The 25,480-nt window shown below is 33.1% G+C and overlaps 5 protein-coding genes and 2 long non-coding RNA genes across 7 annotated transcripts; 5 read left to right on the forward strand and 2 right to left on the reverse strand.

Annotated features, from left to right (window-relative positions):
* Nucleotides 1-274: 274 nt before the first annotated feature.
* LOC124446389 (plancitoxin-1-like) lies at nucleotides 275-4,358 on the reverse strand. The gene is made up of 5 exons (XM_046997233.1): nucleotides 4,176-4,358; nucleotides 2,784-3,040; nucleotides 1,672-1,962; nucleotides 1,247-1,578; nucleotides 275-559 (listed from the first exon to the last, which is right to left on the reverse strand). The coding sequence occupies exons 1-5, from the start codon at nucleotides 4,316-4,318 to the stop codon at nucleotides 437-439; spliced, it is 1,146 nt and encodes a 381-aa protein (XP_046853189.1). The 5' UTR covers nucleotides 4,319-4,358; the 3' UTR covers nucleotides 275-436.
* Nucleotides 4,359-4,749: 391 nt separating this feature from the next.
* LOC124446392 lies at nucleotides 4,750-6,497 on the forward strand. Its single transcript, XR_006948420.1, has 2 exons — nucleotides 4,750-4,969; nucleotides 6,323-6,497. It is a non-coding gene; the product is annotated as an uncharacterized LOC124446392 (long non-coding RNA).
* A 1,938-nt stretch (nucleotides 6,498-8,435) lies between these two features.
* On the forward strand, nucleotides 8,436-10,619 carry LOC124446330. The gene is made up of 2 exons (XM_046997179.1): nucleotides 8,436-8,588; nucleotides 8,661-10,619. Exons 1-2 carry the CDS (start codon nucleotides 8,571-8,573, stop codon nucleotides 10,224-10,226), a joined length of 1,584 nt encoding a protein of 527 aa, XP_046853135.1. The 5' UTR covers nucleotides 8,436-8,570; the 3' UTR covers nucleotides 10,227-10,619.
* Nucleotides 10,620-10,706: 87 nt separating this feature from the next.
* On the forward strand, nucleotides 10,707-15,051 carry LOC124446332 (programmed cell death protein 10-like). Its single transcript, XM_046997180.1, has 9 exons — nucleotides 10,707-11,049; nucleotides 12,187-12,240; nucleotides 12,819-12,876; nucleotides 13,276-13,335; nucleotides 13,440-13,496; nucleotides 13,965-14,034; nucleotides 14,445-14,538; nucleotides 14,612-14,694; nucleotides 14,768-15,051. Exons 1-9 carry the CDS (start codon nucleotides 10,963-10,965, stop codon nucleotides 14,853-14,855), a joined length of 651 nt encoding a protein of 216 aa, XP_046853136.1. The 5' UTR covers nucleotides 10,707-10,962; the 3' UTR covers nucleotides 14,856-15,051.
* A 96-nt stretch (nucleotides 15,052-15,147) lies between these two features.
* Nucleotides 15,148-23,395, forward strand: LOC124447071 (U2 small nuclear ribonucleoprotein auxiliary factor 35 kDa subunit-related protein 1-like). Its single transcript, XM_046997973.1, has 14 exons — nucleotides 15,148-15,562; nucleotides 16,076-16,167; nucleotides 16,339-16,372; nucleotides 16,787-16,840; nucleotides 17,591-17,699; nucleotides 18,670-18,810; nucleotides 19,955-19,999; nucleotides 20,134-20,181; nucleotides 20,320-20,375; nucleotides 20,599-20,719; nucleotides 21,389-21,481; nucleotides 21,763-21,818; nucleotides 21,926-22,035; nucleotides 22,381-23,395. Exons 1-14 carry the CDS (start codon nucleotides 15,528-15,530, stop codon nucleotides 22,950-22,952), a joined length of 1,566 nt encoding a protein of 521 aa, XP_046853929.1. The 5' UTR covers nucleotides 15,148-15,527; the 3' UTR covers nucleotides 22,953-23,395.
* A 592-nt stretch (nucleotides 23,396-23,987) lies between these two features.
* Nucleotides 23,988-25,104, forward strand: LOC124446584. Its single transcript, XM_046997423.1, has 5 exons — nucleotides 23,988-24,050; nucleotides 24,525-24,581; nucleotides 24,700-24,720; nucleotides 24,791-24,844; nucleotides 24,915-25,104. The coding sequence occupies exons 1-5, from the start codon at nucleotides 24,005-24,007 to the stop codon at nucleotides 25,046-25,048; spliced, it is 312 nt and encodes a 103-aa protein (XP_046853379.1). The 5' UTR covers nucleotides 23,988-24,004; the 3' UTR covers nucleotides 25,049-25,104.
* On the reverse strand, nucleotides 25,011-25,479 carry LOC124446585. The gene is made up of 2 exons (XR_006948484.1): nucleotides 25,322-25,479; nucleotides 25,011-25,250 (listed from the first exon to the last, which is right to left on the reverse strand). It is a non-coding gene; the product is annotated as an uncharacterized LOC124446585 (long non-coding RNA).
* Nucleotide 25,480: the final 1 nt, after the last annotated feature.

The following is a 25,480-nucleotide window of genomic DNA, read 5'->3' on the forward strand; positions in this document are numbered from 1 at the left end:
AAATGCGTTTTCATATGAAGATGGTGTTATGTACATATCACCTAACTTATTACCTAGCATATTATATATAGCTACAAGACATAACGCCGTTACCTTGGTTTCTTGGCTCATACTTGAAACTTTTTAAGTGCATGTGAACAAGACTTGGTATTTGGTGAGCCACCCCATAATTGGTAGATTTAAATATTGAAATTTTATTACTGTCGCTCGGCTTTGATTGAAAACCTGCTGACCTGCATACACCGAGACGTAGTATAAAGCAAAATCACAAATCTTGAGACAATAAATGAGAGATTATATATTTATGCAGGTATTGTTGAATTTAAAATCTTCGTTAGTTCACATTACGTAATTATTTGATTATTGCGCTACACATACTCTACAATTATTCTGAACAATTTGTTGAATATGAACATATGGTATTTTTTCATGTTTTTTAAATCACCTGGTCGTAGTTTACATCACACGATTCGTAGGATAATATACTTTTACGAAATTCTCTCCACGTTTCCATATTTTCTGTACATAATGTACCACCACCGCGTTTGAATTGACTTTCCTATCAAATATATTAACTGAATAAACATATACATGTCATTGAGCATGCGCTGTTTGTCAGTTACTTTGGCTACTTTCGCCCATTCAACAAAGCAATAAATCTTGTTAAACTACACAGTTAATTTAAACGACTCTTTTAAGAATAAATTACTGTAGGGTGCAAAATCGATTTAAGTTTTTTTTATATCGTTTTATAATAAATGAACTTTCTAATGGCTAGGAGTGCGTGCATGATAGGCACGCGCTTAATTCATGAATGAAAGTATCTGTATCTTTAATGATGAAAAAATTGCCATTGATATTTGCCTTAGAACATGTACCTTTTTTTCAGTGAATTAAACACGTGCAAATTGCGACGGAAATGATAGTGGAAACTGAACTCAACTAGTTGCTTCATAGCATTGTGCTACGGCTAGAGAAGCCGTAAAAAACTGGGCCCGAGGATGCATTTTTTTATGGCACCGTGACGTCATGATTTCAAACATATGCGGCTGCATGTGATGACAAATAATACAAAATGTCTTGAAAGTCAAAATAACAAAGATTGCCTTAATTTCAGGTGCTTTCTTAAATCGGGTCCTCTTTAGGTTGGGCGCCTGGGTAAAATGCTCCTTTTCCCCTCTGGCTACGGAAAACAAAGTAGCCCACACTCATTATTAGGCAATGAAATGAATTCATAAAAACATACCATTCTGTTTATGTCACCTATACACACAGCATTTGTCTCCAAAGATTTGGAAATTGCCCACTTTGAATGGTCATCGGTTTCTTTAAAATGGTTATCGCAAACTTTCACCTCGTTAACATTTTCTACTGAATATTCACTGCAATTTGACTTCAGTTTGCTCTCGCCGTTTTGCCAAGTCTCCGCCAAAAGATCAGTAGCGTAAAATGGTGCAACCAGACTGCTGTATAAATCACTGTCAAAATTTTTATTTTTGGCAAAACTTATGTAAGTCATGCCACCAATAGAATGAAGTTTGGAAACATGTGCATATGGTTGTCCGTACCAATATTTACCTACAACGAATTTTGATTAAAAAACACTACACATATTATATAATGTACGATTGATAAACGTGCCTAAATAATCGTGCTGTTCAAATTTCTCACCTTCGACAACCTTTTTCATGTTTGGCAAGTCACTTGCCATAACATCTGGTAGATAGTAATCGTATTTTTGAGGACCGTTGTACAGAAGTTGGAGAGCAATTTCGTTAAACATAGAATAGTTAAAGGAAACACACAAAAACGATTGTCCATAACGTTTTCCTGACTCAGGATAGTCGTAGTATTCATCAGCATAAGGTGGAAATTTTGGAACACTATGAACCAGCCAGAATCCCGATGTTCCATCGAATGCTAGATCACCTTTGGTATGACCATAAAAAGATGATCCGTGCTCTATAATTAGTATAACATGCATAGTTTATAAGTTGAAAGAAAAATGTAGAAGTTTACGATCTTGGACGGCTGATTATATTTTCATTTTTTCGAAAACAACCAAATTTTTTGCGCTAATTAAAATTGCACACATCTTTTCCAGTCGCTCTTCTTGTTCTTCTCTTTAGATTCGTTCAGATGTTGAAGAGCTTATACTAACACAAGTATCTGTAATATTTTGGTGTTCTACACACTTCTATAGACATTTCGAAATCATTTCATTTTTTAATGCAACCGTACCGGCATTGTTATTACAAATAGAAAACTTCTCAACTTTGTTTTCTAATCCCGTAATTACAGCATGTAAACATATATATTTCGGATGTTTCTCGTGGATTATAAATCATGTTTATCAGAAGAGAATTAGTCGAGTATGTCATGATTTCAAACGCATTCATGATTTCAAACTTAATTTATTATTATTAAAAGAATGTGGGCTTTTCTTAGCCGGCCAAGTTTCTTGATTGCATGGTACATGCAACAACTTATCTTAACAATACTTATAAACACCAGTTACAAGAAGTGACTTAACTTATTTCAAAACAGCGCTTCATGAAGAGCAGAGAATCAAGACCGGTTTACACTACGGCAATATTTTGGTACATCGTGCATATTAATTCTATACTCAACTGCTCCAGAAGCACTAAAGCCAGGCTATTAGTTTTGCTTGTGCAACGTATATATGAGCCTATGTTTCTTATTCTACTCTATTCGTCAGTATCGAACTCTAAACTACAGTATCTATGACCTCACCCGATGCAAAGAAAATGTTAGGTGCATACCTTCTGGTTTAGCATCATTATACATAACGTAGCCAACATGTCGAGATTGTATGTTTCCCGGGCTCAAACCATTTACTTTATATCGAGATTGATAAATCTGCTGTAATGTCCGTCCCACTGCACTCTTATCACTGCTGATTGGTTTGTCAATCATTGCAAATTGTCTTTTGTTTTCGTCCATATATGCATAACCGAGACCTTCTTTTACATAGTAAAAATCTGATTCTCTAATTTTTGGCAGTTTGTATACAATATACCTAGCGAAATCGAATGAAAAAGTTAAAACCAGTTGTCTGAGAGAGGATTCATTCAAAGTTCATATTCAGAGCTTCTTCATTAAAATTAATCACATTTTTGTACCAAACTTTACTCTGTACAAAATCTTGAAAATTAAATGAAGATGTTTAATATGATAACGAAAGAAACCAAAAACCAAAGCAATTCCTCCATTTAGTGCGTTTAATTATTGTGACGAAAAGGTACAACTTTAGTTGTCAATGTCATATAACTCCAAATTTCGTAAGCATCAGCAAGAACTGTACGTTCTAGCTATGAATAACAAGGACAAACAGACAAATTTAGAAAACACAAAATAAAATTTTTGAAAATACAGAATAAAACAAATTCCAAATAATGACACCTCCATTTATTGACAATCAAGATGAAAAAACAAGGAACAGAGTCGATAGTATTTTCATTTATCTTTGTTCCAAAGACAAACCAAAAATTACCAAACAGGCTGTGAAATTTTTTTATAATTATTGACGATATTTAGAAAAAAATTTATTTAAGACCCAAGCTTGCCGCTCAGTGACGACGAACATATCCTATTTCAGTTTGATTACGTATATTTGGGAAATTAATGATCCAACTCTTAGGTTTTGAAACGAAGATATAGATTGAATTATAGAAAAGCGCAAAAATTTTTATTAACAAGCAGAAAGCGAAAACCACAATAGCGAAAACGAGATGCCATTTTCAAGATTTGCCACGTTTTTTCCGCCTAAATGATCTGTTTATAATATTATAATTTCCGCCTAAGTATTGCTTCATGATCTTCGGTTTGCACGAAAACTTAGGGGCTTGAGAGGATGATAGTTTCCCGTTTATATAACCTCTCGCTCGTTATATATAATCATAGAATAGAATCATGCAGCATGATGCACGGAACATTAATAAATGCGCTAGGACGCTGATTAATAGCAATATATATCACGCTATTTCATTGCATCCTTTGTATTACAACATATTGACGACAGTTTGATAAGTAATATGCAAGATAAGTAAACAAGAAGAAATACTTATTGTAAATATAACCCAAAAATACTGATATATAAAGTATTGTACTATGTTCTTAATCTCTACGTATCTAATGACATAATTCTACTTTACCAATCAACGTATTCTCCGGACTCTCCAACACATTTTGTTTTAGACTGAATTTCTACAAATTGCTGATAAAAAACTAAAGCAACAATGAGATTTTTGATAAGATGGCGCATATTTGTTGTATGAAGGACTTGACGCGGACACATTGGAAAATTGATATGAAACTGATGTGCGAAAGATAAGTCTTTATATATAGCTTCCGGGATGTGCATGATTTGCACGTGAAATTTCATGGAATCATTTTCTAGTTTCTATAAATATCCTTCAGACTTATTCAGTTATCACATTACAGAACTCTGTTCTAATGCAAACTACCCAGCTTATACTAGAGTGCAAGGCTGATTGCATGGTTGCAGAACAGATTACATTTCTATGCCTCATGAGTGATTTTGGTAAAACTATACTGACTTTTTACTTGTACTTTACTTTCTCCCATTAATAATCTGAGAGCCGGATGAAAAAATTATATTGTCCATTAAGTGTGGACAACGTTAGCTCAATGATAGACTGAGATTTTTTCATCATCATATTGATCCGTTTGCTTTTGACATTTTTCATTAAAAGTTAGGTTGAGCAAACCAAGGAAAAACAATCGAAACTGGTTGGAAAAGAAATCGAATCTGACTTAATTGAAACAAATATCGACATCACATCATGCACTTCTTCAGTCTTACGTACTTAGAAAGTTGTTAGGAGAAAGGAAATTCAAATTAAAGTACTTATGTAGGATGAACGAGCAAAAGTAATGCATCTCTCTAACATTTTTTGTTTTTCAACCCGTTTGATGCATGACCAAGGTGAGCGTATATGTTGTGTCAGTATTGCTTGACGCTTATATCACAGAATAGATACGTAATTACAATCCTTATTCTGTGGCTTATGTAAACAGATCATCTAACTTGACAACAATGACTGCTTTATTGATATAATATTATACATCCACCTTTGACCTTTGCTCAAATCAGTTTTCATGTTTAGAAAAGGAATTCATCAAGACTTTACCAAACGATTGCAAGGTCTATTGCATGTAATGAAATGTGTGAATACGTTATGTTCGTTGTCTCAGCAATATTGGTGTTATTGAATGAAGCAACAAAAGCATATAATCTATATTTTCCATAAAGCTGGTGGTGTTATGCCATTATAGTACAAGGGGCAAAACTAAAGGGGAACCATTCAAATTTAAACTGTTAAATTTTGTGCCTTCGTGGAGCGGCAATGAATGCAATGTAGTCCGTAGTGGGTGGTACAAACCGTACAATCCACTGGTACAATGGTACAATCCAGATGAGTCTGCTTGAATAGGCTGCCACATGGCTGCCACTGACCATGACTTGGCTCGGCCACCAGGCTCGGTTCCTCGGTATTTGCAAAATTCATATAATTTTATATAATTAATAAGTCATTATTTTAAAATTTCACTCAATTCAAGCACAGCACCACTAGTGCAGCTGTTAATCACAAAAAAACCCCACCTAACCATTCACTTTGATGATACAAGTATGAAACTTTCTCACATTCTTGCTATGCTTAGAAACACAAAATTTTGATATAGGGCCAACCCATATTTTACATTTAAAACGAGTTCTGGGAATGTCGTGTTTGATGACGTCGTCGGTAGTAAAAAAAGTAAAGTTCAGAGAAATCTGCAATTTCCCTGTATATTCTTAAACAACCGCTAAAGATGATAGAAAAACTATATTACAACTTTTTCTTTTGGTCAATACTTTCCCAAATAATACATAAAAGATAACAGATTCTCCGGAGAAACTGTTATCTTTTATGTATTCAATGCCTGGATTACAAATTTTCAAACTTATATATATATATATACAAAGTGTATATACAATGTGCCCTCCCGGCGATCACCATATTAAAATGGTGACTCCTGCACTTGGGACACAGGACATACGGTTACACATTGTATGGATTGTATTGTAGAGTCACCACAGTGCTCAAACCTATAAAGGTGAGCTTTGCATATAAAGTGTATAACAATGTGCCCCTCCCGGCTTTCACCATAGTGCAATGATAAATCGTATTGAAACAATAAAGAACATTCAATTAAGTTTCTTTAAGATTTATTACCTTACTTGTGTTAGCATTCAGAATACTTACTCACTCTATCTTTTAACATTTCTGGTTTTTAGCACTTTTTGTCACTTCAATGTTTGGAAACGCTTCAAAACAATCACCTAATTGATTCTCAACTCGTCCATAAAAATCGTACGCACTGACCAACCCATAAAGTAATTTATTATTATGTCCTTACTTGTTCTTGCTGTAAAATTTTGCTTTAAGATAGTAATATAATGACGTTCATAATTTGCGTGTTCAATTTAATCTAGAAGATTCTTTTTTTGATCAAGATGTAAACACAACAAAGCATGCACATGTAGTGTCAATAACTGCTTCCCTCGTAGAATATTATATAACTCATGGACTGGAAACTATGCATAATTTGTCAAAAAGACACTGCAGAACGTCTACAATGTCCATCAAACTCAAAAAGAAAGGATGCATGAGTTTGGTACTTCTCATTTTTGAAATATCTGCAAGAATTTATTAAAATTGATATCTTACCAATGAATCTAGACATAAAGGGTTTCGATGGAGGTAATGTAATTGAAGAAACGCTAAGCATCATGGCATAAGTCACGCAGGGATCTTTTCAACAATACAAAGTTGCAACGTGCCCTGAAAAGAGGCTTCAGTGCGGAGAAGACAGACGAAGAACAAGCATCTGAAATCGAAAAAGGAAGTCCAATTAAAGCCAGAAGAGCAAGCTTCTCTGCATTTTCCAAGAACGAGTGCATTTTCTGTGATAAACCAGACAACTCTTCAAACCTTCGTGCAGCTTCAACGCTTGAGATAGATGGCAAGGTTAGGGAATGTGCTGTTTTGCTAAATGACGGACAACTTATAGCAAAAGTATCGAATCGTGATATGGTAGCAATGGAGGCAAAGTATCATCCTAAATGTCTTATTTCTCTCTATAATCGAGCTAGGGCAATGAGGACTGCGACGTAAACAAACTCTGAACATTCAGGACCAAACCTTGATGGGCTAGCGTTTGCTGAACTTATTGCTTGTATTGAAAAACGACTAGAATCAGATTGTTTAGTTTTGCTTAAGATAACGGAGCTGACAACATATTCTAAAATGAAGTTGAAGGCATTTGGAGTTGAAAGTGGATCAATTAATACTACCAGACTTAAGGAAAGAATCTTGAATGTTTTTCCCAATCTTACTGATCAAAGTCAAGGAAGAGACACTATACTTGTATTGAAACATGAAATTGGAAACGCCCTTAAAAGGGCAAAAGAAGATTCGGAAGCATGGCATTTAGCAAGAGCGGCTATGATTATAAGAAGAGATATATTTCAAACAAAGAACTCATGCAACGGAAAATTCTTCGAAGATTGTCAAAAGGATTCTGTTTCAGCATCATTAAAAGTTGTTATTTAATGATACTTAAAGAGGCCATTGTAATCAAACAACGGGCAGAAAGAGATCCAAAACAAGCTTGCTTAACCATCTTTCAACTTATTGTCTTCAATTACACTTCACGCGAGTGAGAAGCGTCAAGACCTCATCACACTACAGAAAAAGAATGCCCGGTACCAATATACACGTCCCTCAAAATTCATGGAACTAAGAGAGATAAATCACTTATCGTCGCTTTTTTCAAGTTAGGATTGTGCATCTCGTACGATCGGCTTTTATCTGTTTCTTCCGACATTGCTAATAAAGTAATAGCAAGGTACGAGAGTGATGACGTTGTTTGTCCGTTGAAGTTACGGAAAGGATTGTTTACAACTGCAGCAGTTGACAACATAGATCATAATCCCAGCTTCGTTGAGGATGCAAAAGTTCATGTTCTAGTCGTTGTATAAATGCGTCAAAGCACACTTAGTTTGTTCTCGTTTGTGTAATTGTGGGGGTGATTGTCAATAACACGATGGCATTAAAATTATTTTAATATTACTGTTCTTGGTTAGGCGCTTTTCCAATGTATTTAAGAAAGAGCAATAACACTAAACAAAAGTGCTGAGTCAGCACTTTTAAAACACTTGTAATGTAGAATATTTCAGAATGTATTGCTCAAAAGCAAAAGTTGTAATATAGTTTTTCCATCGTCTTTAGCTGTTGCATAAGGATATACAGAGAAATTGCGATGACTCCGAACTTTTGTTTTTTTACTACTGAAAACGTCATCAAACACGACATGCGCAGAACACGTTGTAAATGTAAAATATTGGCTGGCCCAATATCAAAATTTTGTCTTTGAGGCATGGTAAGACTATAAGAAAGTTTTACCCTTGTATCATTGAAGGGAAGAATTTTGTCATTAACAGTTGTAGTACACTGACACAGCCGAGCCACAAATTGGTAATTATGGAACGAAAACCATTAGTAAGTCATAATACTACTCACTTATCTTGCTGGGGCTGTTTATTATATTTCATTTTCATTTTGTACTTTTAGAATGAAATATTTTACCATAGAGTGGGTCACAGTGATAATCTTCTTGAGACAATGTACAAGTCGTATAAGGAAAGTAATTTATGTGACATTACTCTTATTGTTAGTGATGGTGAGATTAAGACGCACAAATTGATTTTGAGCTCCTTTAGTTTGTATTTTGAAGATCATTTTCACTTTACTAAACTACAACGACCCAGTGGTCATGAAGACGAACCTCGTGATGTTGTCGATATCAGTAACTTTAATAAATCTACCATTGAATGCATCATTGATTATGCCTACACAGGCAAGATGAAGTTCACGAAGCTAAACGTTATGCCTGTATTAAAAGCGAGCGATTACTTTCAGTTGCAAGACCTCTCTGATATTCGCAAGTGGATTGCCAATGACGATTTCATTCAAGAATTTATTGACGATAGTAACTTTCTATCGTGGCTTGTTTTTGCTGAAAAATATCAAATGGCTGAATTGTTGGAAAATGTGTTGATGCCTAAAGTAGCAAAACGTTTTTATAAAATAGCACAATCAGAAGAATTTTTTTCTAAATTAGATGTAAACCTTTTGAAGCAAATACTTCAATGCGATGCTGTTGTTGTTGATTTTGAAAAAGACTTCTTGCCATCAGCAGAAGTGCAAGAAGATTTTATTCTTGAAGTTGTGCTGAAATATGTTTCTTTGAATGCAAAAAGTGATAACATTGATATTATGTTGAGTGAATTGTTGCCTGGATTGTGTTACCATTCACTTTCATCTCAATGTAAAGAAAAATTTGAGCAATTTATTTCACATAACAAATGTGATGGAACCATGAAAGCCATTAAACAAGCAGAAGAATCTGGAGCAAATGAAGGGGCAGATGATGATGCTCCAGCATTATGGAGAAGTGAACGAAATTACAGTCATTTAGTTTTCAAATGCCATAAAATCCATGCAGGTAATGCTCATGTTGGCCCTGAAAAAGAAAAATTTGGAATTGAAATGGGGTTTACCAATTTGTTTATTACTGGAATGAAAATTGTAACCCGTCTTTGGGATGGTCGCCATGTAATCGGTGGAATAATGGTTTTTTACAACAACTCAGAGGTTGAATTATGTCACTATGGTATGAGTGAGGATGAAGGCATTAGTGTATATGAGTTTCATTTGAGTGATGATGAGAGAATTGTGAAAGCTGAAATCAATTCTGGGTGGATGATTGATCGTCTTAAATTTATAACAAATAAAGGAACTCCATTTGGTCCATATGGTGGCAATGGTGGTTCATTACACGTGGAGAAACCTAGGAGTGACTATGGTTACTTAAGCTTTCTGAAAGGCAGCGTTGTAACAGCACAACACCAACTTGCCATAACAAAGCTTGAATTGTGTTGGGGAGAGTATTCACCAGATAATGCTCATGGTAAAGATATTAATGATGATGGTTCTCTTGTTGCTTGTAATGGAGGTGCAATTGTTCTTGATGATATAGATGAGGACAGCAGTGATGTTGACAGTGTTTCTGATAGTGATGTTGACAGTGTTCCTGATAGTGATGTTGACATTGATCATGAAAGTGACAGATATTAAGTTACATTCTCAGGACTCTGTTAACCTGGATGATCTACATCCACAAACATGTAAATTTGCTCATGCTAATTTTTCATCTTTAGCACCATTCATTTCTTTAAAATCCATTTTTTACAGTGACTGAACACAAATTATTTACTTAGCATGCACAATTTTGTGGACTTGCTATGCCAATAGACATGTTCATTTTTAAAATCAGCAGTTTAAATTACTATGTTTGGAATTGAATGAATGGCTTGATTAAAATTCAAAACATGGTTGTCACACCAATCAGAGCACTACTTCACAGGTGTTATGTTATTATAAATAAGTAGTATGTATTTTAAAATATTAATTTTTTGTTACTGATAATTATGCCACAATAAATAACAACACTTTTTAATTCTATGAAAATTAGCATACGTAATCATATTGAAAGTTTGTTATGCAGAAATTTAGAAGCAAGCTTCCATCCACCACTTCCATGGTATGACTTTGGTATCGGTACTACAGTATGGGGAATATGCAGTACGTATGCCCTCAACCCCTTACGTATATAGTCTACCTACATGTACATAGTAAATATATGCGGCCGCGAATGGCCTGGGTTTGTGAAGAACAATGATGTGTACACTCATATGGAAATTTAGTTAACATTTCTACATACGTAAATTGCTGAAAAAAGTATTGTTCTTCAGGTCATTTTAAAATCCCAAGTTTCAATATATTGTTAAAAATAGCAGTAAAGTTGTAACAAATGGCGGCAGAAGTCGAGGAAAGAGTTCCCATACCCAACTTGGCTCTGAATGCGTTACTTATACCTGCAATAAAAGAAACAGCCAAGGTACCCATAATTATCTATTATTTACAATTTCAGTGTAACGTAACTGAGTTCTAAGTCTTTAAAAAGACTGTGCGAGTTTTATTGCTGATCTCAAATTTGAATATTACAAACATGTCATCTTACTTTCGACAACACTCTGTTACATCGTCTTGTATCTTGATCTTCCCTTCACAAAAAATAAAGCGAAAGTTTTGAAATACGTACTACGTATGCTTGGTAATTTATTATGAATGTAGTGTATGTCATTTATATCGCTCAATAAAATGCAGGGCATTTCAAAATGTGGTTCTAGCGAGGATTTCTTATTTTAAAAATTGAAAAATACCTGTTAAAAACATTTCAGTGTTAAATAACGAATTTAATGAGAGTAACATGAGAGCATAACATTAACATCACATATTTTTGTTAAACCAGAAAAGTATAAAGTTGTAGAACTATGCTGGCTGTGCTGGTGTTGGAGAACATTCATTACATTCTATGTTAATTGTGACCAATAACTATTGTGAAATACAATAATTAAGAATAAGTCATAATTTGTGATTGTTAAATATTTTTTAAACCACTTACCTTATATAATTGTTTGAAGTATGTAATTTAATATATAAAATAAGCATGGCTTACAAATTAATCTTTAAGCTCTCAGGTTCCTACGTATTACAGCATCCAGATTGCTGAGTGTGGCAATGGTGCATCCAAGATGTAGTTTATAGAAAAACTAGCCACACTTAATATATTTCTCCATTATTCTGGACAGACTCCACAGCACTTCCGAATAAAAATTTTATGGACTTCTGTTTTGCCATTTTGGGCACCTAAGGTCTTATTAAAATATGTCAAAATATGTCATACTCTGCACTCTGGCCAAGAATTTTATAGAATAGTTTATTCTTGTTAGGAAAAAGGAGTAAAATAAGTCCCGGTTTATACTTAGTTTCATTGCTTATGTTTTTAGTATAAACTCAGTGAGTATATTTTTGTCTTGTTGTTTTTTGCAACTTGCCTCCTATTAAAAGAAATATGCCTAATGCTTCAACTTTTAATAGTTTTTTAAAGGCTTTTTTGTTTACAAAGGCCTTACTCATTTTAAAAACTTAAAGAAAGGCCTTTTTGATTTTTGCTATTGCTTTTTATTTGCAGTGCCATCATGTTGACCAAACAATTCTAGATAGGATACAGGGAGCTTTTCAGAAGGTGGAGATTTATTTAATTCATTATATGAAATGAAGAAAGTTTGTCTTATATTTTGTCCAGCTTCAACAATTATTGATGTCACCCACTATATATTCCATTGTGACTTATCAATGATAACCTCTCTTCCTGAATGATAATCATCACCGTCTCTTTGCTCTATTGCTTACTTTAAGTTTGGAAACTTTGCATGCCGGAGAACAAACTTTGTACATGCAATAAGTTCTCTATGATGTACATGTTTTGTGAAGAACACTAAAAAGTTAAAAAGATTTTTTGGCATGTGTTTTGCAGGGCCTTTTTTCTATTCACTTTCAAAATCACTTTTAATATTTATACAATGGACTGCCACTGAGATATTTTTATACCTTATGGTATTGTTTTACGTACATTACAAAATTTGTGTTTTTGCTTTACTTTGCAAACTTACAATAGCTATAGTGTTATCATTTTTGTTTCCAAATTCTTTGTTGATAGCATGTTCTGTCCAACTTTGGCACAGTTATAATGATCCTTGAAATTTATTTCTCTTACATATGGATTGTAAATAACTTTAACTCTAGCTCTTAATTTCACTTAAGGCTGAGCTGCAAGCACCTGGAGTATGTCAAGATTTTGTGTCTGCAATTCTCAAGCAAGGTTTGTATTTTGTAGTCCATGTACGTATACAAAATACCAATAATTGCTATAATGTCGCAAGCATTCTTCATGTACTTAATTGCATTCAATTTCAATGTTGAACACATTTTTAAGAGAATGTTGAATTTGTCTGACTAGTTATAAGATTCACTCATTCATTTTCTTTCATTGAGAAGTATGTAGGAATGTTGTAAACTTTGGTTTGAGAAGTGATACAAAGCCATTTAATTATCTTTCATGAATGCATGAACCAAGTAACATTTCATGTAGTTGTGCAATTCTATTCTATGACATCTTACTAAGCTGAAATTTATATTGTAACAGTCTTGTCAAAAGTACATGTTTGACGGAGAATCCAATATTTAATTCTTTTATTTTTAAATGTATTTTTCCCGTTAGAATCCATTCCTCATAACATGAATGAGATACTTCTTTTGCTGTCTGAAAAAGAAATTGATGGTATAAATTTATATTGTGTCTATGAGCTATTACAGTACAATTAAAGTTAGCTTGGGTATGCCTGAATCCAACTAATTTTTTCCTTATTTTTTATGACTACGTAGCTTTGTTTATTGATCGACCCGAACCAGGATTTCAAACACTGAACAAGAAGGCACAAAGTGAGTAAAGCTGAATAATTATCCATTTTGAAGGAATTTATAAAGTAATCTGATCTTAGGCCTCACATCATTGATTTTTAGTAGTTTCAGTTACTGTCAACAATATTCGTTATCAATCGTACCGTGTTTATACAGTATACCATATGACCCAGTGTGTGAATTAACGGTGTGCAATGTGCAATTTGCACATCGTTTTAGCTAAAATGAAAACAATTGCACATCACTTTTTCAAACGATGTGCAAAAATCAGCGTTTTTAACGAAAAACACTGTCGTAAATCATATGAATTTGTTTACGTTTAAAAACATTAATTTAGCAATTAGCGCTATATAATAATTAACGTAATATCGATTTGATTATGCCTATAAAGAAACACTTTTGTCAAAAAAATTGCACATCGTTTTTTCTGAACTAATTCTCACACTGTGACCACTGAACTAAAAAATTCTGATCTATTATCCTGTTCAGAGCTGAAAAAGACTTTGTGCCAAATTCCGAAAGAAATTCACGACAGATCAAAGTTTCTACAAGCAATAAAGTTTGTAAACCTTACGTATATTAATTACTGAATTTCCACAACATACTGTGCAAATATGCTATTGTAGCTTTTTGTATTGACTTTGTTGATTGTCGTTATCTTTTGTCATTGCCTTCTCAACTATTACAAATATCTCTTACCCTCACTCTCAGTTTTATTTGTTTTTTTTGCTTTTGTACTGTCATTTTCTTTTACCGGTTCAACCTTTTGTAATCTTTCTTATTGCTGTTTATTCTACTGGTTAACTATACGTACTGCTCATTGTAATAATTTTGTTTGGTTGTAAAGATCTTAAATAGCAGGTTGTTAGTTGTGGTTTATGCACTAAGCCCAAATATTTTTGCAATGCTTATATTTTATGTATTAGTCAGTGAGTGCAGTAAGTTGGTAGTTATAATTATGTATTTTAGAGAAATTGCCAGTTCGATAAAGGAGTTGCTTGATTCCGTAAATGACGTTCTTAAGAGTTATATTACAACAGGACGAATGATGGAACATAAAAGAGTATGTTGTTAGTAACTTTTCGCGGTGATATTCTCATAACATAATTCAAAGTTATAAAATAATGATCTTCCAGAATTTAGAATTTCATAAAAAGGAGTTTGTGAAGTATTCCAGAAGTTTCAGTGATACATTGAAGCGATATTTCAAAGATTCAAAGTAAGTGAATTTTTTTGAAATAATTCCACAATTTTATTACATGTTGACTTTTTTATGGTTTTATTTACTGTAGGGAAGATAGTGTCTATTATAGCGCTAACAAGTTGATTAGTCAGACAAATAGTATCATACAAGAATTCCAGCGAGCCCTGAGGCAGTGATAATTGTAATTTTGTAAAAATCAATGTAAATAATGACAAAAGATAAGAATAGATATAAGTTGAGTTAAATAAGACATGAGCCATAATCCTAAGTATCATTGACAATATTTCCTACATTCTGTTGTAAGATAATTTATGACATTATTTTTGTGCAAGTTATTTTTGATGTAAATTGAAGTTTTTAGACGCGTCTGTAGTTTACTTTTACGTATTGGTGATGAATGTTGCGTCATTAAATGGGATGGGGTTTGTTCTCAATACATTAACCTTATTTTATATCTTATAAGTTATGACCTTATGCAAGATAAGTAAAATAAGTTAATTTCAGGTAATGGTTCATGTTTAGAGAATCCCATCTACATGATAACTCTTCAGCATTGTTTGGTTTTGTTAAAATTGAATTGTAACTTAGTTATTTTCATGTTAGTTTTATTGAAAGATCTTCCTGTGTTCGCTAACTTGGTTAATGGTTTCCTTTCCTCGTCGTATTTGCAGAGAATTTAATGCTTGGAGATAAAGGATTGGCAGTAATGATCTAGCAAATCCTAATCCTTATACTCCCAATTCTGATTTATATAAGTAGTGCGAGTTTAACAATCCACAGTTTGGCTTAGAGATTGGATCATTACGTCCGATCAAGAAATTGAGATTTGAGTCATTTGACCAACTATCATGGCGGACAATTTGAACACAGCAAAAAAACTAAGGTAATCTAACTTGTTTATTATTCCCTTTATTTTTAAACAACAATAAATTTTGGTTGAAGTAAAACTTGCATGTAAATTTTGAACGCAATCAAACATTCACTGTGGCTGCTAACTTGCTAAGAAAAACCTACAACCAAAATGCGTTGTTATAAATCTTAAAGCAAATAAATTTGACTGTACTGTAATTTTGTTTCCAGGAGTTTTATCTTGGCTAGTTTTACTTTTACCTGCTGTGTAATGAATGCCTTACTTTTTATGGTTAAAGATTTAGTGTTGCCTCATTAAAAACATTAGTTATGCCTTCCATATTTTCTGGCTAACAAATAGTAGAGGAGACACCTGAGGGCTTGAAGAATCAAAAAAAGATATTTGTTCTACATTACTTTTGACTTCACCTTTGTGGTTGTTTCTTTTGAAAAATTCCATAAATCTATATCTGTTAGGCAAAAATGCCATTCTCATGTTATGTAGATTACATTTCATTTTTTTACACATTTTCTTCTGATGTTACAGCCACAAACTGTTTAAAAGGCTCCTCCAGAAAGAAAAACGTAAGTTAAGGCGGCAAAAGGCTGCAGAAGCAAGAAGGCAGGCAGAATTAAAAGGTATCAAATTATCATACAGTAAACATTTTGTCATTGGTGTTGTCACTTTATTTTAAACATAATGTAAATATTACGTTAGTAAAATATTATGGTGAAATTATACATACATGTATGTATTTTGAAATTTGTTATTACTGAAAAAATGTTTGAAAAAGAATTTACTTTTTATAGAGGAGGAACGTCTTCAAAATGATCATGATTACAGGTACAAGTGCCGCTTGACTATTTAATACTGTATAAAATTTAAACACTCTTCCATTGTTTTGATTATTTTTACAAAAAACAGAATGAACACATTTCATAGCTTTATCACTGATGCATGATTGAACAAGGTATAACTTAAGTTAATTGCCCCATTTGATCTTATACATGATATGGCTAAAGCAACAATAGCAAAGCCAGGTTGTTTTCTACTTCTACATCGCAAATATTTTTATGCTTAATCACTCGAAAAACAATGAATGTAATTAATTTTCTAAAGAAATTTAATAATAATTGTGGTGAAAATTTGCATTGTATTTGTAAACGATTGGGCTGGCATTGCCACTCTGTCACTTAGCTTCAATGTAATTGGTTGAAATCAAGATACTCAAAGTTATATTTGAATTTTCAAATTTAGACAACAAATTGAAGATGATGAGTTGCAAAAGGAAAAACAAGAAAAATTTGAAAGGTGTGTCAATCTTGTCAATCATTAATGGACAATTTTTGAAACATAAAAAAAAAATAAAAAAACTAAGAAATATTTTCACAAAAGTACTTCTTTAGTTTATACTGCTTGCTGTTGGTTGCACTCATACACACATGAAATAATGTGGAAAAACTTCAATCATAGAATGCATGTTCTGTCTTCATCCAGAATCATTATTATATCATTATGTATGGATTGCTGTATGCAGGTCACATCAGCTCACATGGCAATACAACTTGGTAATATTGAATTTTTTGCATTATTAATATTTCATCAGAAGTTGTGATAAAAGTTTTGCATCTTTCCTATTGTTTTGATATCCTTCCATTTTTTACCAAATGCTGTTATTTCAACTCCTGACAATTTCTTGGCTTATAATGTTGAGCTAACTGTTTGGTAAAAGACAAACCTTTGAAATAAAATAAAATTTAACAGATACGAAGTAGGTAAGTCTTTACTGTGGTAAAGAAGAAAGAATGGACAACATTCTAGATCTGATGAAATTTTTAATTATTGTCTTTATGACGTGTCCACGTAGAATGTATCAATACTTGTAGAATATAAAAGCTAAAAGTATTATCAAGAAGTTCATTGCAAATTTTGCTTCAAAGAGAGATATGCAGTTTCATGCTTTATTTACCTAATAGTGTATTAAAAATTAAAAAAAAATTTCCTTGCTGCCAATTATCGTTTTAATAAACATTATGTTTGAGGTATATATCTTGTCAACAGGGAAAACAAGGAGAAACTTTGGTTAGAACGTGAGGCTAAGGCTCAAGAGGAATTTGCTCAGAAGAAAATAGAAGAGGAAAGAAAAATTAAAGTAAAAGAAGAGCAAGAGGTACAAAATTTCAACATGCATAAGTAAGCTCACATGGTGCAATTTTTAGTGCAAAGTTGCTAGGATCTTTTGGTGACCTGCCATTATATTAACCAATTTACATCTGAATTTTTTAAATTCGTGCGATATACATACGTATTACGTATATTTAAAATGCCCAACAATTGAACATTTATGGAAAAATGGGTGCAATGTTTATAATGTGGCAATATCAACAAGCTGTTTATACATAGATAATGTCATCTTGACATGAAACGTTGTTTCCAAAAACAGTTGTTTCCAAAAACACTGCACATTTTGTTTAAAGGTAGATATAATGTTAGGCTACATCATTGAGATGTAAAACGTGTAAAAAAATTTCCTTTTAAACTAGTAAACTTAAATTATGTACTCTCATGTGAAAATGAAAAAATCCCAGCTGTGCAATTGTTTTGTTCTAGATTTAAGATAGTTCGCAAGAAAACTGATGATTGATTTCATAATAGGATTCCATCGTGAATTAGATTGTGATTGAGCAGTTGATAAGTTAATTGTTGAATGAAATTATCTTAATCACTTTTTATGCTAAATTAATTAAAATTTCATAACATATGTGTTGAAAGTGGGTCTCACTTTAGACGATACAAAAGGCTTGACTCAAAGTCTTGGACTTGATTATTTATTTATTCAAACATTAACGCTATCAGAAGATCGAGGTTGTACGCATGGAGAGGGCCGACCTCATGGACCATCACTGGCTTCGGGTGCCCCAATTATTCGTGATGTACCTCAACTATGCGTGGTGTGCCTTAACTATGCGTGGTGTACCTTAACTATGCGTAGCGTACCTCAACTATGCGTGGTATACCCCAACTATGCGTGGTGTACCTTAACTATGCATGGTGTACCCCAACAATGCGTGGTGTACCCTTTCAGTCATTGATCAACTAGCATCATGCAATAATTTGAAGCCTGTTGCTTCTTTTCACAGAAGGTGATAAAATTAGAATGGGAAAGGCAACAAGAAAAAGAGAAATTGGAAAAGGAGAAAAAAGAAAAAGAGATAAAAGATAAAGAGGTACGTACAGAAAAAAACTTGAATCTAATAACACTTTGTGAAGGAATTGAAAAATACTGACTGTTGCGCGCTTGCAAATGACTGTTTACAGTACATGAAAATGTTAAAGTGGGTGTATCATTGTCAGAGAAATAACTTCTTTATAATATATTTGATAGGTTGAAAATTTTTATATTCATGAGTTTATTGCGTCTAGAAGTAGGTGACACCGCGCCGAAAGTGACGTAAAAGGAGAAAACGCAGTTCTAAAATGTTCTTAAATTCCATTAAGCTATGTTAGGAAGTTATTTTTCTGACCCTGATATTGGCACTTTACTAAAATATTCAGTCAGTTTGTTCAATGTTGACTAAGATCTTCTAAGATATCACCCAAAACAAGATCTTCTAAGATATTCTTCAGTTCCATGTATGTGGTCGTCACTAAACGTTTACATTTGATGTTTATCTTTTTAAACTTTCGAAATTTACTTGCCAGTTTGGCAATGATTACCTATTAAAAATACACAAAAATAGAATATTCTAAAGAATACGATTCCTTAACAAAAACTACGTCACAGATTATCATAAAGCTACAACGAATGTTGCTGAAATATTGCTGCGTTTGGATCTGATGTTGGAACTATCCACGATAAACTAACTATCAGGGCTCAATGTATCCTTACTTTATTTGTAACTTTACATTACTAATTTTTATCCCACAATTCATTGGTGGTTAGTTGCTGATGCTTGAGTCAGAAGTCAGTGCTCGCATCTACAACTGCCAACCATTTTAGAGACTTTTTTCTGCTTTAAATCAAAAGCCCAAAATCATGGGAGTAGAAGAGACTGTCGTTCGAAACCTGGGATTCCCTTCTTGATGATCTAAATAAATTTTTACATACACATTTCTATTTTTAAAATTGTCAACAGCTGTATTGCCAATATCTCATATTGGGGTAGGACTTAATGCTTATATAGTCAAAGCTTCGTCTACCTCAGTATGTCGTGTCTTGTAGAGTAACATTAGTTGATCCTTATCATGTATCCAAGTTTAGTTTATATGATCGTTAAAAGATTCTTTAGCTCTCTTGTGGGGAAATCAGTTTTGTTATACGTATATTGCGTTTGTGGTGTCATATATATGTATATATATACTAATTTTTACTTTACTGTATCTAAGTACATGGTTATACTGTGGATTCTTTAACTCTTTTGCTAGGATGCTCTTTTTAGAGAACTAGAAAAAGACGTCCCGTCTGCCCAGGTGAGTTTCATTTGTGGTTTCTTGGTAACTACCTTTTGAATATGCTCAACACACACGAAGGTCGTGGAGAAATTTCTCTTCCAGTTGTTTATAAATGACATTTTTGAATTTTCAAATCGTAATGTCCATTTAAGGATCGTTTTCATAATCCTGTTGCACCTGAAAATTATGGAACAGAAAAGGTTCGTATGACCAGAACTCATCGTTACAAATGTTTATTTAAGAATACGATTTTGAAAAGTATGTATGTATGTACTCAATACTTTAGATATGCGTGCAAAAACTCATACATGATAGTTGATATTCGTCTACTTTTTTAGGATGTTGTTAATTGTTCATTCTATCTCAAAACTGGTGCCTGCAGATTTGGTGAAAGGTATAATATTTATCGGTTGATCTCTATTTTGGTTGGGTTTTTTTCTCGTGAAAATGCACCCTGGGCTTGTGAGATACTTGCTTTTTCATTGCGTTTTTGATTTTGTTTATTTAATGAAAAACCCTGGGTAAAATAGTGGAAAACGAAATTAACGAATGTAAACATGCTTATATTGTTGGTTTTACAGAATAATTATGCTTCCTATGTTTTATTAAACTCTTAGATGTTCCCGCCAGCATCCTAGACCATCTAGTAGCACAACACTTCTTATTCCATCAATGTACAACGATATAAGACACATAGAAAGTGCTTTAGATATCGCTGATCGTGATACAGGATTAGAGGTAAATACATATTTACAAATAAGTGTGAGTTCTCGTGAATGTTGAAGAGTTAAGAACGTAATTTTGTGTTAAAGTATGTAAAAGTTTGGCTCTTACTGGGAAACGAATTTAACAAACTCGCTGCCAAGCTCTTTTCTCTGATAAGCAACGTATGCATGTATATGGTTTGAAATTATGTGGAAAGAAATGCTTTAAGGACAATATGTAGTGACGCAGTAGCATCACAGTGTTACAATATTTTTATTTGAAGATGCTGGCAGCAAATATATTTAACTTTTCAAGTTAAAATAATCCTACAACTTCGCGCTGTACCTGCATGGAGAATGGAGATGTGATTACAATGATCAAAACAATGTGAATTCGATTCCTTGCTTTTTGAATGATTTTGGACCGAATGTATTTAACATTGATAAAACGGGGGGGAGACAATATTTATATACTATATGCATGTTATAATCCGCAGAAAACAATTGATTTCAACGAAACTTACAACAGGAGATCATGAATATATGTATATTGCTCCCCCCCCCAAAAAAAAAAAATTATCGAGGTGGCCTCGCCACAGGACCAAACAAGCTTTAATCATTAAACACAGAGAATGGAGTTTTGCATCAACATTCAAAACATCAACGTTTTGCATATACAGTGCAATAACACTCGTTATTTCAGTTTGATGAGCAAGATGCGTACAAGAACTTTCTGGTATTTTATGATGATGTGTATCCGGAGTTTGAAAAATACGGAAGAGTATCACAGTTTACGGTAATTACATGGGACTTTATTCAGTTTAAAACTATGTTTTAGTTTGCTTGATCTTCTGTACGTAATAGCAGACATGAAAAGAAGTCTGCTAACAGTTACAATCGATAGATTTTACGGCATAAAATATATCAATTTATATTGCTCGACTTCATTTATAATTATGTTGTTCAAGTAACGATGCCGTTCAAACATCATATATAAACCAAGCTGAATATCTCATTATTTATACTTATCCTGTATACGAATTTTTTTATCCATATTACCCCTCTGCCATGTCATAGGTGTGTTGTAATTACGAGTTGCACCTTCGTGGAAATGTTTATGTCCAGTATTTAAGGTATTTCAGTTTATATTATTCAGCCTTAATTTACGCAAACATGTTATTGAATGAAATGATAATTTTGAGTGCGAAATTCTTTCAAGCTTTTTCAAATTTATTAATAGAGAAGAAGATTGCAAAAAGGCATTTGCTGAATTCAATGGTCGATGGTATGCAGGAAGACAGTTGTCCTGTGAATTTTCACCTGTGACAAATTGGAAGTCAGCTATATGCGGTAACTATAGTTATATATATTTATGATATAAAATTCTCTTGAAATTCTAATTAAAAGAACTAGTGATACCATGCAAACATATACGGTTTTACATACACAACATGTGTACAAAATACAATGTTTTCTCTTCACGACTTTGGAAGCTCTATTTTTTATGCTGCGTACATCGCAATTGTGTTTTATCGTGTTTAGATGTATAGCTAACAGATATTAACAATTGTTAAAGTACTTTACTAAATGGAAGTTCTTTTACTAAATTCAACAGTTAGTCAAATTAGTTTGACCAACAAGGACTATGTGGTTGTATGTTCATATGACATATCGTTATCTTTACCATTATCACAGGTTTATTTGCACAAAATCGATGTCCACGTGGTAAAAATTGCAACTTTCTTCATGTCTATCGCAATCCAGATGATTGGTCCGAACAATGTTTGGAAAATCGTCGTTGCAGCAGAGATGAAAATGATCGTCGTGAAGAACGCGGACGAAATTCTAGATGTAAAAATGATAAATATTTTCGTGAAAAGCGACGCTCTAGGTATGATGATAGAGAATATCGAAATGACAGTAAACGAAGAAAGTATCGAGATAAATCGTTTAGTGATAGTGACAATGAACATACAAAGAAAAGAAAGAGATCCCATCGTAGCAGCAATTCAGACGACAGTGATTACGAAAAGTCGGCCCATCGTCCATATTCTCACAGTAAAGGATCGTCGAGAGGTAAAGATAGAAGAAACCGCAAATCAAACAAAGATGTTGATTGCAACCAGCGGAGTAAAGATTGTTCAAGAACTCCAGAGTCTGAGTGCCTTGAATCTGGTTCATCTCATCGTCATAAGTCCAAAAAGCGTAAGAAACGCAAGCATCGTTCTAAAGATGAAAGAGAATCTGAAAATGGTATAAAAGATTGATAATGTGTAATCATTGACATACGTATGTATTGAATGTAAAAATTGTATCATCCCCTTTAAAATACTGTCCAACCAATTACTCTGTGTGCATGATACGTTTATAAAAACTGGTGAAAGAATGCAGAAGTCATGAAGATGGTTAGAGTAAAGGATTCAAGTCAGCGGTTGGTTTCCATGAACGTGAAGGTGGCTTTTCGTTTGGAAAATTTTTTGCGCTTCCTCCAATTCTTAGCATTCAAATTTTTTTAGTAACGTCAATAGTTACTATTGTGTTTGTTCATCCCATTGCCCCAGTTATCAACTTCATTAAAAAGGAGCCCTGAACAACGCTTACTACTTACTTTGGTCTACTTCTCCAACCATATACTAAACAAAAATTATACCACATGAAAGAATGTTATATGTTTTTAATTTAAAAATTATACCATTAGGTTAAAAACTTACACGTTACAATTTTCTTCTTTTATTGTAATTTGAATGATGATCATTTTGCCTGTAAAGCGGACGCTTTAAGTCCGAGCAAAAAATGGCTGTTGCATATTATTTTTTAACTTGTTTTTATGATTGTACAAACGAATACCGTCAGACTATAATCTTGAAAACACATTAAAATTTTGTTGAGTTTGCATGCGCTTGCCCCCTTGCCAGTGCTACTGCCTTTATTTTGATCTTCTCCTTCCCCCTTGATCAACCTTAGCTTAAAAAATAGCTTTTTCGCGTACTGCATGATATTAACAGTATCAATATAAACAGACATGGTACCTTATTGGTACCATTGAGTTCTATAAGACCTGGAGGGAAACGTCAACCAAATTACTAAAAATTATTAGCGCGCGGCCGCGTGGTCAAAAACATGGCGGTTTTGGTTGTCAAAGTCAGCGGAGAGACGCGGGCTCACGAAATATAATTTTTATCGCCCACCCGGATTTTGACAACCACTTTGTTGCGATTACAATAGTGATTACAATTGCAATTACATTGGCGATATACTATACCTTTCTTTTCGAAACTTATTTTTCAATTTTATCCTATGCCTATAACTTGTGTGGTGTATGGTTGTGGAAATAGTACAAGAAATGGAAACTTTTCATGGCACCGGTAGGCAAAATAATATTATTTATTGCTCGATAAAAAAGCACCTCGTTTTTGTAATTTTGTCGTTTGATGGCGTGATACCATTTCGTTTGTAGTTTTTCTAATTTTTTTAAAGCATAATCTTTAATTTAAATTGTATTTATCTCAAACTTTCTGCTCATTATAGCTTTCCATATGCAGCAAAACACCCACATCTTTTGGAGATGTGGGTGTCTAGCATTAAGCAAAACTCTCGAACTATGAATGAGTTTGCCCCAAAGAAATGGGGTCGGATTTGTTCAGAACATTTTTCTGACCATATGAAGGAAACAGTTGGGAATAGAGTTGTGTTAAAACCGAATGCGCTGCCAACTATATTAAAAAATGCTGTGGTGTGTATCATAAAACCGGGTTCAAACCATTTACTTTATATTGCAATTCATTAAAGACTTTGTTGTAATAACTTATATTTTAATAGACAATATTTTCCAATTGCAGCACATGAAGAAAAAAGCACTACAAGTGTGGTGGGGACTGGTGGTGGTCCATCCCAAAGTATGACATTAATCTTTTTCTACTGAATATGTTTAAAATATTTTGAAATATAAAAATTTTTTATGACCCTACTTGATTAATAATATATTAAAATTGTATTACTTTTGTTACATTACAGATAGAAGAAACGAATTTCATGGTATGGTTCATAATATCATAATTTATTAAATACTTTCTTGTAAGAATTACAATTTTTTCAATTTCTATAGGCAGATGTCAGAAGTGTGGTCTTTTTGGGCACCACATAACCGAATGCAGAGCAAGTAGGTTCACATTTTTGTAGTATAGACTCTTGTTTTTAATATAACAAACTGAAACATTAATATTTTTTAGGAATGATGTGTCGATATTGCAAAAGAAAAGGGCATGTTAAACAAATGTGCCCTATTTTAAGCAGAAAAATTTTGTCTCAAAAAAGAGTAACAAATGTTTTCAAAAATTGCCAATTTAAAGGCAAATTAACATAGTTTATTGAAAAACAAAGTTAATTGTGTTAATTGTATTATTATTATATTTGCTTATTGTATTTTATTTGATATTACAATTTATCTTATTTATATTTTTACATATTTCTTTTAATATATATTTGGATTCATTTCTACCTTGGCAAGTTCATTTTCTTTTTCAATTTCTTTTGATTGTACTTGTTACAACTGCTTTAACAGCACCCTGTTATAATAAGATACAGACCAACATTGACATAACATTTAATACATACATATTATATGGATTGCTTTTACCTTTTTGGAGAAATTCACAATTTGCACTAAATAGTTGTATACAGACAAGCAGTATATCGCATGTAAATCTTATTCACTTAATAAATCTAAAAAAAGTAAAGAGTAAGTTCATTGGTTTACTTGAGGCCATTACCGCCATGTTTTTGACCACAGGGTCCA

The sequence above is a fragment of the Xenia sp. Carnegie-2017 genome, unplaced genomic scaffold (genome assembly GCF_021976095.1).
Source record: "Xenia sp. Carnegie-2017 unplaced genomic scaffold, XeniaSp_v1 HiC_scaffold_22, whole genome shotgun sequence".
In the NCBI taxonomy this organism is placed as follows: Eukaryota; Metazoa; Cnidaria; class Anthozoa; order Malacalcyonacea; family Xeniidae; genus Xenia; species Xenia sp. Carnegie-2017.